Below are 16,902 nucleotides of genomic sequence, written 5' to 3'. Positions count from 1 at the left end.
AAAACTCTAATCCTGTCTTTTGTATAACCCCACTTCTTCATAGATAATGAAAGACACTGATTAGATCACCTCCTCACCGCTTCTTTACTCTGAACAGAGTTCTCTCAGCACCCCCTTGTGCATCGTGTGCTCCAGCCTCCAAACATCTTGGTGGCCTCTGCTCAATTCACTTCAGCTTGTCTGTCTGTCTGTCTTGTGCTGTGGGGACCCAGGCTGGACAAACTGGTCTCCAGATACAGTTTCACAAGCTCTTAACAGAGGGGAGTAACCTGCTGGCTAGTCTCTTCCAGATGCACTCAGCACGGGGCTAGTCTTCAGTGCCACAAGGATGATCCTGACTCACATTCAGCTTTTTGTACACCACAAGTCTAGGGTTTTTTGCCTAACCCATGGCTTTAGGAATACGCAGAAGGCTCCCAGCCAGCTCATAAGCCTAGTAATGGTGACACAGTGAGTTCTGTCAGCAAATGTGGTAAAGTGTTATATTCCAGAATATTAATTTTCCCCAGAAATGTTCATGTTCTGAAAGAGGAGAGAGAGACACCTCTCTTTGTCATGTATAAGCCACTCTGCTATCCTTAAATGCTGGCCAGTATTTAGCCCAGTGATTAACCCACATGGGACAACGAGATTTGTATGAACAGCTGAGGGTCAAAGGAGGAAGATTTGGACAGAAAACAGAACTCCTGTCAAGACTAAATCCTGATTACTATTTTGTTCCCCTTATTGCGCAATTCATTGTCTTAACTGCCCTTACAGACTTCCCATTTCCTTTATCTAACCAGACAGGAAATCCTGAGGGACATGGGCAGTCACAATTTGAAGGCAGTGAAGGCTGTGGATCTGAAAAAGTTTAGGTATCTTTTCAAAACACTGTTTTGCCATAAGACAGACAAGAAGGTATAATCTGACAATGAGATACATAGCTGTTAAATGTTTGCAGTCTGGTAGGATTCTTGAACTAGCTGGCAGCAAGTAGAAATTAGTGTGGTATTTGAAAATAGCTGCCAGCTCCCTTAAGATGTAGTTGGAGCACAGTAATTTTAGCATTCCTTCATCATTTGTGATAGAGAAGGTATTGCATGCTCTGCTACTTGCATGGCTTTACTGTTTTTAAAAAAGAAGCCAGATTCTCCAGTTTTTCAGACAATATACTTATTAATAAAGAGAAGGAATCATCTGACCTTGCTCAGGTTGGTTGACACTTTGTCAATTTTGATGAGATGATGCCCGGAATTGCACTGTAACTTCTGAATGAAGATACGGGAAAACGCATTTTTAATGCATCAAAGTAGCTGCCATGTGTAGTACTTGTTTAAATGCACCGAGAGGAGATAGAGTACTTGAATATTAAGAGAATTAAAACGTAGGTGGATTTCTGTATCCACATTGTTTTGTTTTTTTAATTTTTAGAGTACCCAAAAACAAGCCAGGCAGTTTGTATGCATATGATAAGACAGCTCTAGTAGTTTATGATTTACAAATCTAAAACTGATAGCCTCGCATTTAAGGCTAGTGACACTGACTTCCATGGCATAATTGGAAATCCAACTCACAGGAAAAATGGAGAAATATGACGTTAATTCTGTCCTACTTTCAAATCTTCTTGAGGTTTCCTGCAGCCTTATACTAAAAGATAGTCCAAATAAATGAAAATGCTGAAAATCTTCACATTGGAAGATGAACAGATTATAGAAAAGTGAGAGAAGGCAGTTCTTCCTTGTAATCCTTGAGTGTTTCAAAGTGAAAATATTGGTAACTCTGATTTTTGAGCTCTCATATTTTTAAATTAAAACCAGCTAGAAAAACAGGAGGAGCAAAAATGTATGTATTAATTCTAAAAAAATTATACAATCAGTAAGTCTGGTCCATTAAGAGAACCCTTCTTTGTCAGCCAGTTAGCTTGCCTATGAGTGCAAGAACTGTCTTTATTGTACTGCTGTTATAAATTTATTCTGTTAACTCATAACAAATCAATGATACTTTCAAAGATTTTATTGAGATCTAAATTATAATTTTCAAAAACTATAAATCTTGTTCTCATTGCTTTTTTTAAAGGAGTGGTGCTAGTAGAAGTTTTTAAACATCCCTCTTTTTAAGGAGTACTGAAATAGAGGAGTGACATTTTTAGAAGTTAAGGATAAAGCACAAAATAGAAGGTTGCTAATTTTTGAAAGATTAATTTACAAAATTTGAAACCACCGGCTGCCTAAAAAGGACTTAAAATTTGGTTTCTCTTTGTGACCAATTCTTGGATCAGATTCAAACAGAATGTTCTATTAATACCATAATTCATGTTAGGAATGTAGAATAAGGTTTTTCTTTGAGGTTGCAGAATTTAACTCTCTGAGCCTGATTTGAAGTGAGGAGAAAATTTCCTTTAATTTTAGAGAACAAAGGAGGAAACCTTAATAAGTCCCTGTATTAATGAAAGTAACTAAAGTAATGAAAAACTTATTTTGAACATGTTTGTCTTACAAAAACTCTTACGATGAATAAATTTCAGTGGTAAATCAACTGATATGTGGGTTTCTTCTATTTTATATATCAAAACTTCAGATATTAATTGTATGTAGTAACTTCTTTACAATTTGAAGAGGACTGCCTCAAGTATTCAGATTGTGAATTGCTTCCCTGATATTAAATGTTTTAAGTTATAAGACAAGCCTTTGTTTTGTAAATTGATGTTGTCTTTTCTCCTGTTAAAACAGCATCTTTAAAGAAATGTTGACTTAGAATGTATATGACATTCTTTTTTCAGCTATTGTAAAAACACTGAAATATTTGAAAGTAAAAAAAAAACCATTCTTTTTAAAGTAGAAGTGATATGGCATATATTTTCACTCTTTCTAGGCTGTTCCATTTGTGGTTTTAGTTTTTAGATAGTCCAAATTATTTGTGAAATGAGGTATTTCTCAGTGAATCAGAATATGTGGCAGTGAATCTAACTTACACACTGGTGATGAATGATTTGTTTGGAAATGTCATTCCTGTGTTCTACTCATTATCAATTTTGTTTGGATTCATTTTAATATCTCTTGATTATTTTAAGGGTCACAGCTTAAAATTCATGAGTTACTTGTCATACAAATCAACAGAAAAGGTGTTGGGTTTTTTTAAATCATCATCCTGATTGTTGAGCAAAAATCAGAAATAACAGTTTTACTCTTCCATTTTAGCTCTTGGGTGACAGGAATTCAGAAAATGATGCAATATATTCAAAAAAAAGTAGATAAATTAATCAGGCAGTGTCCAGATTATAAGGAACTTACTTTGAAGAAACAACAATGGACTGCATCACTTGAAGATCATCTAAATAAGGTACCTCATAACATGTCATCTTCTTAATGCATTCATGAACAGTGCATTGTATTTCCATAATTTAGCTATGTGAATATTAAAGTTGACTCAAATAATTACAAATAACATTGGGTTGTTAGAGAGCGCACAGTTGTAGTTAGAATACTGAATGCTGTTATCAGCACAAATGAACCTAAAGCTGTTCTGAAAAATGCAGCTGTTTCCATGAGAACACTTCACTAATCTTCAATAAAGCATGGATTTGCTTAGATAATGAGCTATTATAATTTGTTCTTTTGGAAAAGAAATGAGCAATTAGGACACTGACCTGCATGCAGGTTTCCTATGCTGTTTCTATGTCTTCTGTTTCATTTGGCTGAAGGTAAAAATAGAAGTGTGCCAAAATTGAGGGTTAATAAACATGGTGACTGTGAACCACAGCAAATTTTCAGTAAGGCTGAAGGAGAGTAGATTCTGTTCACTATAAAAATTCCTTTATTCATTAAGATACTGATGCATCAAGGACATCACAGCCTTCTTTAAGCTGTTGAATGTTCTGTAGTACTGCAGACCTTTTTAATGACTTGTCAGAGATGGAATTGACACATGGCTCCTAAATAAGGTTCCATGTGTAAATTCAAATTAAAAAATATAATCTTTTAACAAGGTTCATATGAAAGAAATCCCAGAGCATAGACCAAAAAAGTAAATCAAATTTAATGACTGAATAACAAAGTCTGCAATCTGATATTTTATAATATTAACATGAAGTTTATAATGAACTATTCTGAATCAAATAGGAAGTAAATTTGCCATAAATTGGTCCCTTTGCATACAATTTATGTAGAAGAGGCCTCGTGGTATTAGAACACAGTGAAAATATTGTTGAGTTTAGCTGAAAATAAAAAATTTGCTGATAGCTGCTGGTCTTGTAGAAATTATGTCACCAGCATATTGAGAATCTTAAGATAAAACTTCAATTATGAAAATAAATTTTACTCAAATGTAGACCCCAATTTTGACATACGGTTTCATTCTGCACTTTGTTCTAATCAGTTTGTTCCCAGTCTTGAATTAGAGAACATTCTGAAGATTTTAGCGATAACAAATGATCTTTCATTACAGTGAACAGTGCTTATTGTTTTCTTCCTACCAAGCAAAACACTTTTCATTCCAACCTTCTGCTAATGGAAAGTATCCCAAAGAATCTGGTGCTAAATTCAACTGCCCCTGAGCTTCATTTTATAAAGTTTGAACCTCAATCAGCAGCCACTGCTTAAAATATACGGTACATGTGAATTCACATGTCTAATAATAACTATACATATTATGTCTGGTATCATCTGCCTCTGTTCTTCATAATCTGTTTTGTTATCATCATGCATATATAACATCTTACAGTGACAATGAAATGGAGTTGTGTACATGTATCTGCACAAAAATAGGTCTCTTGGCTTGGAGGAGAAGCTCTAAATGTACTTTTTGGGAAAAAAAATGAGCATAATAGAAGTGTTTTTGCCAAGGTTATAATATCTAAATTATAATGCAGTTGTGCCTTATTGAAATAACAAGCTTGGGATACTTAGTTTGAAGGAAAACACTATCAACAAAATGAGACCAAACAGGATTTTTTTTCTCAAATTCTGACCATATCTGTCAGAATTTTTTTAGGAGAAATAGTAGAATTTTCTTCCTTCATATTTTCATTCCTGAATTTCTCTGATTATACAAAGTACATAATCTAAACACCAACAGACAAGTGTTTTTTCTACATAAAGTGATGTTTTATACTGTTTTTATACTCTCTACTTGTACAAATTAACAATATAAAAATGATGCTTTCAAATAAAGGTATCGCAGTCGATTAATAAAATCACCCCGATGCTTGCAGTTGGTATGGAGATTGGTTCGTATTTGTGTGAGTCGGAAAGAGTTTTGGACAAACATCTTGAACTGGCTAAACAAACTAAGGTAAAAAAAAAAAGAAGCTTTAATAATGTTAAGTACTTTTAGAAACAAATGCATGCTGTATGTAATTCTAAATAAGGTGAGAGACTGAGAGTTTCTTACGTATTCTTGGAAAGAAAACAGGTCTATAGTTTGGTTTAAAACTGTAGTTAATGAACAAAATCACAGATAAAATTACAAGTCAGTTCTTCTTATATCATTGCTTATCCCCATTGTCTCTATCTCATCATGTTATTTGCTACTACCTCAAGATTCCAGTATCAACCCTTGATAGGAAGACTCTTCAAATGTGGATTGCTACTCCTGCAAGTTTAAAAATTGTCTAGACAGTCAGAGGCACAGAAAACTCTTATGGTTTATTATGCCAAATAAAAGGGATGAATCCGCAAAAAAGAAAAAAGTACTTCCCAGTCGGAGAAACTTTGAAGGGGACTGTGAAGTTGCCATCAGATATCTGTTGGTCGTGTTGGGAATGCAGCCACGGTATGAAAGCTGCAGCACTCAGCTCTGTAACACAGATGAGGCTATTTTAAAGTCACATTCAGGGCCTTTCCAACTCCTGTAGCAGTGCTGCAGTATCTGAAAGTGGCTTAAAACCAGTTGAATCCTCTCCATCGTCTTGATACAGGTGCATATTTCATGGCTAAACTGAGCAACATGGCAGTATATGTTTTAGGAGTATCCTATGTTTTAGGAGTTCTTAAAACTATATTACTCCTTTGGAGTTCTTTTTTTTTTCAGGCAACAGTTTGTTTCCAGCAACAAGAGCTGGATCTGTACAGTGTCTGTGGAAATAAAATTCACTTTAAGGAAATTCTGGTGAGCACACAGTAAGAATATAAAAAGTTCAGCAGATGAGCTAGAGCCCCTTTTTGTTCCACAAGACTGTATAATAGTTTTTAGTGTCTTTTCTGCTAAATTTTTGCATGCCAGGGTGTTACCTTTGTCTGTTGCAGTGTACAATCTGCCCTGACAATAGTAACCTCTCCTACCTATTCTTTCTGTGGATTGTGATATGCTAGAGTTTGCACTCTTGACTGAATGCCAGAAGTAGATATGCTAAGTGGTATTGAGGTAAATATACAAAAGCAGGTAAGCACATAGACATAGATATCTGAAGTTATGAGTTAAGTGAATCTGAAAACCAGAATCCCAGATGAAACATGGAAAATGTTAGTAATTCAGCTCTTGCTCAGACAGCATACTGTGACTCTTCTGGGTTTGAGTATTTGATGCAGTAACAGATATGACCCACTGTTTGATCTCCATCTGACTTCTGCAGATTTGCTGCATGCAAGAACATGGGTTTGGGTTGGAATGCAGGGCAGTCTAGCTTGATGGGTAGGGACTAGTCTGGAGCTAGGAAGCAGTTATTGATTCAAGAATGAAGGCATGAGTGATCCATAAGGCGAAGTGCTACAAGAACAGGCCATAAAACAATTATAGCAGTGGCCTTATGAGGACTCAGTGCTTCTGGAGTCTTACTGTAGAGTGGACACTTAGTTTTTCTATGAGAATTGAGTATCAGACAAGCAGCTAAGAGGGATTTAGACTCAAGAGAATCGGTTCAGAAAATTGGGCTATACTATTTATTAAAGGAATTGTATCAGTTCTAGCTATCGATGTTTCCACATGGAATGTTTCTGGGTTTTTTTTCATTCTTCCACTGTGAAGTGGTTTACTTAATCTGAATACTGAGATTCTTACTTTTTTTTTCCATTCAAAATAGCTATTTTAATAACTACATCCATAGTTTTTGGTGTCAAAATGTTAAAGGAAAGAAAGGGTTATTTTCAGCATATAATGTCCATTATGAACTCTTCTTCAACTAAGTAATTGAATTATACATAAGAGAGTAATACTAGTGAAAACTGACAATATAATATCAATATTCACAAGTCCTTTTCAGTCATTATGCATGTTGTTCTATGCTTGTACCCTCAAAGGAAACATCACATGAACTGGAAGCAGCCGAGAGAATCATCAAAGATATGGAAGAGTTTGAACCTGAGCAGGTGGCAGCTTTTTCTAGCAGAATTGACTTTCTGAATGAAGCACTGAAAAAAATTGAAAAGAATATTAGTTCAAAATTAGAAATTCTAGAAACTTATGTGGCCTTTTTAAAGTCAGCTATGGAGGTACAGATTACTTATTTATTCTCTAACTAGACTATGAAAATCTTAGTGAAAAATGTGCTTTTAGTTAGCTAAGACAAATCCTGTAGATGCTGTGCCATGGAAGCCCTGCAAGTCTTTGTAAGCTCCTTTCTACTTTAAAGGAGATCTGTTCCATCAGGGCAAGCAGGCCTGATCATTGAACTTGCGTCAACATAATGACTAGTCTATGCACAGATTTTCTACTGATTTAAATCACCATTGTAGGAAGTATTTTTATTGAATTTTTACTTTCTCCTGCACACATGCACTCTCTCATTATATACATAATAAAAATGCTTATGTATATGTACTCCAACTCTTAAATTTACTGATTTTGCTTCATATAATTTTAAAAATATGTCACATAATATATTGATATATCTATATTTATCATATTATAATATATAGATATTTATCGCTGTCTTGCATTACTTCCATGAAGTGCTAATTCATCTCAAAGGGTTTAAAAATTAATACAAACCAGCTCGCTCTAGCTGAAATCGTAATCAATTCATTACCAACATAATTTTGGTAGCTATGCTAATGGTGCCCAGGGCAGTTAATTTTCATTTTGATGTAATGCTTTTTTTAAGATTCTACAACACTGTTGTTATTTTATATTTAGAAAGAAATTGAGGACACAATGGAACCTATCAGATAAAATTAGCTATAGGATTTATTTATCTGAAGATAAACTGCCAAAAAAAATGGATTGCGTCTACTTCCAATGATTGCTAACTTCAGTTACTTCATATTAAACAGATTTGTGAAAATGATTGCATTGATACACTGGTATATAATATCCATGTAATGATATGTGACAGAAATTGAACAAATTGCTGTCACCTGTCTGCTTGCCATCTACTGGTTAACAGTTTATTTAAAACTTTTTTATTATTTAGTATTTGTATAGATTTTAGGGAAGATGATAGATCTTAAAACCTGGAAAAGATTCAGAGGCTGCTATTCAGTTTTACCATGTCTGTATACCTTCTGATTATAGCAGCTCAATTTTTTAATTGTTTTTTTTATGCTTATTTTATGTCTTTCTATAGGTGAATGATGATATTCAAAATCTGAAGGAATTTTATAGATCAGAACCATTACAAACAAACAGGGAGGCTGAAAATAAAATTGCAATGGAGTCAGCTAATACTCAATGGCAAAAGGCTATAAAGAAAATTTTTTCCACCCAAAATATGGGTTGCAATTTTGTAAATTTAGTAAATATGGTGAGTATAATCTGGTAAACCGTACTGAATATTTGATGTTTGCCTGTAATGAGCACTGATCCTAGTTCTGTGACTGATAGATTGTGATTTCTCCAGTACCTAGTTTTAAAGGGACTAATGCTGCTATATACTTATAAAATATGAAAGTATTATTTGAGTGGTAATGGCATTATAAGTAATATAAAAAGTTTTGTGATTAACAATGACAGAGCCCTTAATAAATGATCCAGTACATGCATATGAATATAATACATGCACATATCTGTCTTGTTCATGTTGGAAAGCAGTATATATGCAAGTACAGTATTAAGTTTATTTTACTTCCACTAAGAGGCAGTCTTTATTAAGTAAGTGTATGAAGTTCTTCTAAAGAAGAGTGCTAGAGCTACTTCCTTACAGATAATCTTTCCTGGTGTCTTTACGTTCTGTCTTGGGTTCAGCTGCACTGCCTAGGCATCCCTATCTAATTTTCCAGCACTCCTTCATGAGATGATCATTTGAGATGTGCAATCATTCCCTAAGCCACCACTCCTAAAGTGATCCAAATTAATGTAGACAGCCTGGATACCCAGCTGTTCTTTCTGTTTTTATAGGACAGACTAGGGAGCAATTACATTAGGGTGAGAAGGGGGAGTTGGTGTTGATAACATACAGCAGCATGCAAGATGAGCTGGAAAAACCTACTTAAGGAGGGAAAGTGCTCAGGCAGTTAGTGTGGGCTAAAGTGTGTGCTGTCACAGCTGGATGCAGCCAGGCGCAGATAAGATAGTCAGTGTAAAGGCAAGCTGAATATGTGTGAATATGAGGTTGCACTGCAGTCACTTAAAGTCTAAACATACCTTCAGATATTATCTCTCTAAAGACCTGAAAGTGCTATTTCTGCTTTTACCATTTTCTGCTACTCTGTTCCCATGATATTCTTAGGTTGTAGCTTTTAAGTATCTGGAAGATAAGGATCATACAAGTAATTTATGAACACAACTTTTCTTAAAAGAAAAATTCTGAAATGGGAAAAGCAGAAACAGCATTACACCATTTTCTGATGTTTCTGATATGGGCTCTGTTAAAAAGAGAAAAAACCACCAAATGTTCAAATGCTGAACACTTTATCCCTCCCATGCTTCGGTGCTGTTTTGGTTATCAGCACAAAGGAGTGGCCTTTTCTTCATCCACTTCACTTTCCAGTTGCTATTCCCCAAAAGGCCATTTTGGGTAGTTCTGTCTATTCAGAAATTACTTTATTTTGTATGAGCATTAAACAGCCATCAGATGACAATAATTCAGTCATACTGACCTGTTCTAGGTTTTAAACTTTAACGTTAGCCATGTCCTCAATATACAAATTCTGTTGATCTATATGCCTATTTCTAAGAGAACAGTATATTTAAAGACACCTAGAGTACCAGAAATTTTCAAAGAAGTTTTTCTCGAATAGTTGGTTTTTATTAAAGTCTCAACAAAGCTTACTATTATGAGGTTTTAATTGTATTTTATAAAAATATATGTGGAAAAAAACGTGTCTGTTTATTTGCCAGGTAAATGAGAGTTTAATATTAAAAGCAGAAAAATCTGTACGAGTAACAGAAGATATCATTGTCAATTTGAGTAAAGAAAAGAAAGAGCTGACTGATCTTTGGGCAATCTGGAATTTTAAAAATACTCAAGTAAAACCCATCAAACAACAGTGCCGGATATTTAAAGAACAACTAAAAGTTGTAAGTAAAATAGCTAGGAAGAAAGAAACTGTGGCAAACATTTTTAGATTGTTATTAGTTTGTCTGTGACTCTCTCATCAACTATTATAGGCATCATTTAAGAAAGAGAGATGATCAGTAAGATATTTCTCCATAGTCTATTCTGCCAGATAGTCATCAAGAAACATGAAATGTTTTTGATCTTTTTTGCCCTTATTCAAACACATACAAGTCCAAGTCCCCACTTCAGATTTTAAGTTTTAATCGAGTCCATATATTATACCAGCAGTGCTTTAGTTTTTTGTTTGTTTGTTTTTTAAAAAAAGCACCATTTTGTGGTGACTTCATAGTTACTAAACTAAACTCTGTCCTAATAGTTACTGAACTCAAGTCCAACCGTGTTCATATGGAAAGAGGACTGAAACCTCCTTGGCACAGGGACAGTGTGCAGTGTTCCTTAAAAGCAACACTAGCTAGGCTAGCAGCAGAACCAGAGGTTTGTAGCCGCTGTTTGTCTAGTGCAACTTATCGCTAAACCAGGATATCTGCTATCACAGTAAATACACCGCATGTATGGGTCCTCCGATCTGTGTCTGAATCATTTTTGCACGCTGTCTTAAAGATTTCCTATCACCCTTGTCAGTCAGGGGGTTTGAGACAGAGAGGTTTATAGTTTAAAAAAAATAAATTAGTCATCTTAACTACAGAATCCCTCTTTTTTTGTTGGTTTCTTTTGTGGTTTTGTTTTTTTTTAAACTAGTAATCTTTTAATGAAATTTACTGACAGCATTTGGGTGTCTGGTTTGGGGAAGGTTCTTGTTAAAAATTTCGATTTGAGTTTAATTTTTTTTTTTTATTTACTACAGATAAAAACACTGAACTCTTTGATTATCTTTTAGACTACCCATGGATTAGAGGTTCTTCAAGAGGCACTCCAGCTTGCAACAACAGTTGACCTTGAAAGTGACCTTTTTATTGTTTTGGAACTACAAAAAAAATTTAACCAAATGAAACCACAGTATCAGGTGAGAAAGCAAGCTACTGAGGTGCATGGTGGATCAAAAGCTCTTTTTGGTGCAATAAAGATTCACATTCACATTCACACAGGCTGTCTGGGGTCACAGTGTTTTATGTTTTACATTACTTTTCCAGAAGGAAGGGTTTGTGTGTGTTTATAAGGTAAGGGAGAAGACATTTTAGCTTCAGTGTCCAAAGAATGTCTTGAGCGGTGTTAGCTGCATATTAAAATGACACACAAGCATTGGGGTGGTGGAAGTACAAGGAGAGTACCAGCTTCATGCTTTTGAGTTAGAGCCGGTCAGAGGCTGAGGTATGTCATACTGAGCTTCCTATGTCCTCTGAATACTGTCTCTGAGTTTTAGCAATTCAGTCTGCCATTCCCCTACAAGTTATTTGACTTGTTTTGATCGAAGGCTGTTTCTGGATGATAGCTGAGATTCATGCTTAGCAAAAAATAAAGTATGTGGAGAGTGTTTTAAAGAGCATGGCACTGATTTTTCCCTAACGCACTTTACAATTGTTAGGTTGTTATTTCATCAAATGTAAGGGAAAATTTGCAAATATATTTGTGTAGTTTGAGTAACTTCTGCTTTTTTGCTAGCAACTGAATGCTGAGCTTGAGTACCTGATAAAATTATTAGAATTGCCAAGCCAGAAAGGATTTCCTGTGAAAAAGAATTCTGAAAGAATAAGCGAGCTTATTAATCTCCATCAAACGGTAAAGGACACAATGACAGAATATGATGAGATTTTCAACAAGACAGTCAAATTCCATCACATTAAAAAAGAAGTGAGTATAATCTTTTAAAATATACCTTCTTCCCGTTGCAGTTAAACTCTTTTTGGTTTTGGTGCCTGTCTGTCTTTTTTTTCCCCAAACAAACAGCATTAACCCGCCTGGTGATCAGAATTAAAATTTTGGATCTAAAACTGCATGAAATTTGGAGAATTTAAAATTCAGATCTGAACCTAAATTTAATTACTTAAACGCACATCAACAAAGTTTAGGGTAACACATTATGGGTAAGGAAGGAATTGTAAGCCTCCTTTCACATTATTTTAAACACACACTGATTTTCCTTTTAACATATTCCAGCTGGAATGTCTATCAAAATCAGGAGAACTGGATATTCCTGAAATATGTGAGGACCCTGAAAATGTGCACTATGCTAAAGCCTACCTTCTGAATGCTCAGGAGAAACATGCACATATCAGACAGCTATATAAACTGCTTATTACCCAGGGAGTGGATATCTTGTCTGCAATGCAGCAACCTGTGAGTAGAACTAGAATGATTTGTGAAATCAAGAATAAATGTGAAAGAAGATTATTGGAGCTACCTGATTGACTTTTAGATGTACAAAAATGTATTAATACTCTGAGAAAAATAAATACAGAGCTTTAAGATCGTTTTAAAAGAAAGCAAAACATAAAATGTAAAATAGTTGATCAGTTTTAGATTTCTACTTTCAGAGTTTGCAGTTATACAGCCATCAAATTAAATGAAACACCCAGAAATTATGAGATTTATTCTTCAGTAGTTACATTATGAATTGCTTTTGCCAAGAGAAAAGAAAAATTAATTTCTTTGAAATCTTGTTTTAATTTTTAATGGTCTGTGAACAGATCTTACTCTGGAAAACATTGAAATAGATTTGAAATAGGGAGGAAATTAATCTTAAAATATCAGCACTTGGAAAAAAAAAACCACGACTTTCTGTTCTCTTGTATTCTTTGTGCAGTTCAAGGCCCTGTTGGTGATTTTCTTGAATGCCACATCTATATATTAGACTCCTGCTACTTTGTAAAGGTTGCTTTGCATATTTATTCTCCTATAAAGAAAGGATAACAAAAGAACAAAAAGGAAATATAATAACAGTGTTACCTTATTAGTGGATTCCAGACTGATTTGCATGGCAAAATGGATATAATTTTAGAAAGGAGTTATTTATTCAGGGCAGGATTGTCATTACGCTGTATTCATTTACTAGGGAGAAAGCAAGACATTCGCTTATGACCTGCCTAGATTATCCACATTGCCAGTCTGCTCTTCAGACTCCATAAATTGATTGACAGCAGAAAGGAGTTCATCTCTGGGTGGTAAAGGAGTAGAGTAGGCCACTTCCTCTTTGCTCAGAGAAGACACCATGTGTGAGTTGTGACTTTGACCCAAAACTACTCAGACTGCTAGTGATTGAAACTGCTATGTACTTGCTCTCGTTACAGTGGAGGTTTAGTAGTTTACTCTAGCCCATTGTGACTGACTATACATGTTCTGCCTCAAAATGATTTTCATTTTAGATTGGTTAAATCAATAAATTTCCTGAGTTTGATAAGTTTCTTTGTCTGTTCCCTGTTTAGAATTACTTGAATGTTTCTGTAAAGAATCTGAAGCAAGAACTTGCTAGATTTGAATATGATAACATTAACTGGAGCTCCAAAGCCAATAAATATGAGGAAGAACTGTCACAGCATTTCCAACACTGCACCACTCAAGAGGAGATAAATGAGGTAAATGAGATAAATCCCAACACACTAAATGACTGTTAAAATTCTGTAATGTTACTGTTTATCATTCCCCTAGATGCTTCATATGTATACAGAAAAATTGATTTTCATCTTACCAGCAATCTTTGATCCACACAGCAGCAATAATAAGCTATGGTCCATACCTCTGCAGTTCAGGATTATATCAAGTTTTTGGGCTGGCAATAAAGTGCTTTCACTGTACCAAGAGGACTGGAAATAGAGCAGCTCTATTTTCTTTGGCTTTCAAATCTCTCAGTTTTGTCTGAAATACCTGAGTCTTCAGATTTCTTTCTTATGAAGCTAAAGTTTCAAACAAAAGTAGAATTTACATATATTGCAGTTGTAATGATATTAGAAAGAACTTCCAGTCTTTTAATGAAAAGTTCAGCCTAATTTAGTATTTAACATTTTTTTCAGAAACCCAAGATATGATACTTAAAAAATTGCTGGAAGAAAAGGAAGTGTTCTTTGGCACGCGATATAAGAATTTAGTATTATGGAACTTAGGTTAGGAAAAATTACTTAGTTAATATGATTATTAATTTAACATCTTAGTAGACCAAATACAAATCCACTCACAACTTAACAGGTTGAATTGGATAGATGTCTCAGCAAAAATTAATTTAGGAAAAACATTCCACAGAATGAATTTTCTCAGAGTGATCCATTAAAATAAGAGGCTGATGGCTTCTACACTTGATGTTCTGTAGGTTGCACTTCTGTACATCCATGAAGTACAGAAGCTGGATTCTTACCTGGAAGGATTTCACACTAATGTTCCCTGTAGGTGAAGCATGGGTAGTGGAAACACAGGACACTGAAAGTTGTATTTTCTTATTTTGTCTTTCGCTAAAGAAAGATTGCATTTTCTGAAAATACCAAAGTAGAGGTGACTGAGATTTCTGTCCCAACTATTTTTAATGAGGAAATTATTGTTTGGATTTTCTTTTCTTTTAAAAAATATTTTTGTGTGTTTGTGAAAAGCATCCATTTTCACAAAAATATATTTTGAAATTGAAAGAACATGTGCATCAAAAAAAAGGTTTTTTTTTAATCTCAGTTACAGTTCTAGTCCCTTGTCAGTTATAAGCTGAGTGTGTTTCACTCTCTGATCTCTGCATCAGCCTCCCGTGATGTAACTTCTTGGCCAATGGTAGGAGGCAACAGGAACAGCAGGTGGTATAGGAGAAGCATTCTGGCAGAGGGAACCATGCCGTAGAAGAGAATGAAAGCATGAAGTACCTAAACAAGAAGTCCCATTATGCTTTGCAGTGGCATGGCAGAATCAGAATATTTGAGGTTTGAACTAAAGTATTCTAGGTTTTTACTGAAAACCCCTCAAATTTGCTGAAGAAAAGGAAGTGTTCACTGAGCAGCCTGTATGTAAGGCTGGCCATATTCAAAGACACACTGTTGTATTAAATGAATCTCTTGTTTCTGTCCTTTGATTCTGGGGTTATATAATGAGGGCAGGAGAATGTGACTCCTTTTTAAGAAGAATTATTTTTCTATTTTTATTGCTTGTTAGATATCCAGTGAGAGCAGGAAGTAAAGGAGAAAAAGCAATCTTCTGTCTCTCTCAAATTTAAATGAAAATTGTGTCGGTGACACGTTTTACTCACCACATGCCCTATATTGCAAAATGTAACGTTTTTGCTTCTCATGGTTAATGGACACCCTCTGCAAAATAATTACATAGCATATTTTAATTTACAGTGTTAATTATTGGGTTGGTTTTTTTCCCTCCATTTTAAGTTGAGAAAGCCATGTTGGCTGATTAAGTTAAAATCTGTCATCCCCAGACCTAATTGCATCTTGAATGTAAACTAACTGAAATATACTAATTTGGTGTGTGGATACCTTTTTCTTTAGATTCCTTTTCTATTAGAGGTTAGCATAAAAGATATTTCCTAAACAAATACTTGGCTAACGTAGCTGTATATGCATTAATCTGCTGCCATTTTTCTTCATTTTTTTTTCATTAAGTGTTTATAACTAATTCTGTTTAGGGATCAAGAAACCAGACACTGAACTACTTCGGGAATGTTAAAGTTAGCAGTATTCACTTCAGTATTTTAAATTCTGTTACTTTTAACATCAGAAGTTAGTCTGAGTATTGCTAGTATCTACCAGACTTGTCTGAAATAACAATTTCTTTACCATCTATTATGTCTAAGGAAATAAATATTTTATGTGCCAGCAGCAAGAAGCAGCTGTTCATAGCTGTCACATAGTAAACAGCCAACCAGATAATTTAGTTGTGATTTACCAGTGTACAGAGCAAACTTTAAAGTTGAATGAAAATATTTTGAATTCTGCTGTAAATACTTAAATTAATTTACCTTTGATGTGGTGAATTTAAGTGTGTAAATAAAGCACATGAGCTAGGGCTTTGGTGATTAGGACTCACTGGTGTTTGAAAATATACTTAGAGGACTTGGCTATCTCCCTGTGTTTGTAACATATTAGTGCTTCTATAAGAAGCAAGGAAGCAAATATTTCAATTTATAGCCAAGGATACATAGAATGAGTTTTGAAGAGTAAGATGTAAAATGCATGCCTTTTGTGTGCCTTTTCTAATTTGAAGAAAATTTGCAAAGGCCAAAAAAAGGATTTATGGCCTCTACATCTTTGAAAGGTATAAGGAAAGCATATATATGACCTTTAAGATCTGTATTTGCCAGTTTGGGCTTCCTGCTTCACTAACTAGCTTGGTAGCAGCCTCCAAAAAGCCGCAACTCCACTGCATTACACCGCAATCATTTGCGATAGAGCAGTCAAGCCTCAGCTAACTGTAGCTTAATACTACACTGAATCTGTTCATGGGATTATAGGTGACAGTTATTTACATAAGATAACTTTTGCAATTAAAAAGCCTTTTCTTTAGGTAATCACTTTAAAAATAACATTTATACATGTCTGCACAAAACTTGCAACAGAAGAGTAACATCTCGAAGTAGGATCTCAGCTCTCCCCAGTCATCTCACTTCTTTCCTCTTTATC

General features: G+C 34.7%; 1 protein-coding gene across 2 annotated transcripts in view; it reads left to right on the top strand.

The window, feature by feature from the left end:
- The window catches only part of CCDC141 (coiled-coil domain containing 141), a 108,824-nt gene that overhangs the window by 58,624 nt on the left and 33,298 nt on the right, over positions 1–16,902 (top strand). For both annotated transcript variants that reach the window (XM_075153350.1, XM_075153351.1), the window contains exons 9-17: positions 3,180–3,321; positions 5,152–5,271; positions 7,215–7,406; positions 8,480–8,656; positions 10,192–10,371; positions 11,250–11,375; positions 11,972–12,160; positions 12,467–12,646; positions 13,732–13,881. In XM_075153350.1, coding sequence (XP_075009451.1) covers positions 3,180–3,321; positions 5,152–5,271; positions 7,215–7,406; positions 8,480–8,656; positions 10,192–10,371; positions 11,250–11,375; positions 11,972–12,160; positions 12,467–12,646; positions 13,732–13,881 — 1,456 coding nt within the window. The remainder of the gene's footprint in view (positions 1–3,179; positions 3,322–5,151; positions 5,272–7,214; positions 7,407–8,479; positions 8,657–10,191; positions 10,372–11,249; positions 11,376–11,971; positions 12,161–12,466; positions 12,647–13,731; positions 13,882–16,902) is intronic.

This window comes from Calonectris borealis, chromosome 6, assembly GCF_964195595.1.
Source record: "Calonectris borealis chromosome 6, bCalBor7.hap1.2, whole genome shotgun sequence".
Classification (NCBI taxonomy): Eukaryota; Metazoa; Chordata; class Aves; order Procellariiformes; family Procellariidae; genus Calonectris; species Calonectris borealis.
This window is presented reverse-complemented; position numbering and strand designations above follow the sequence as displayed.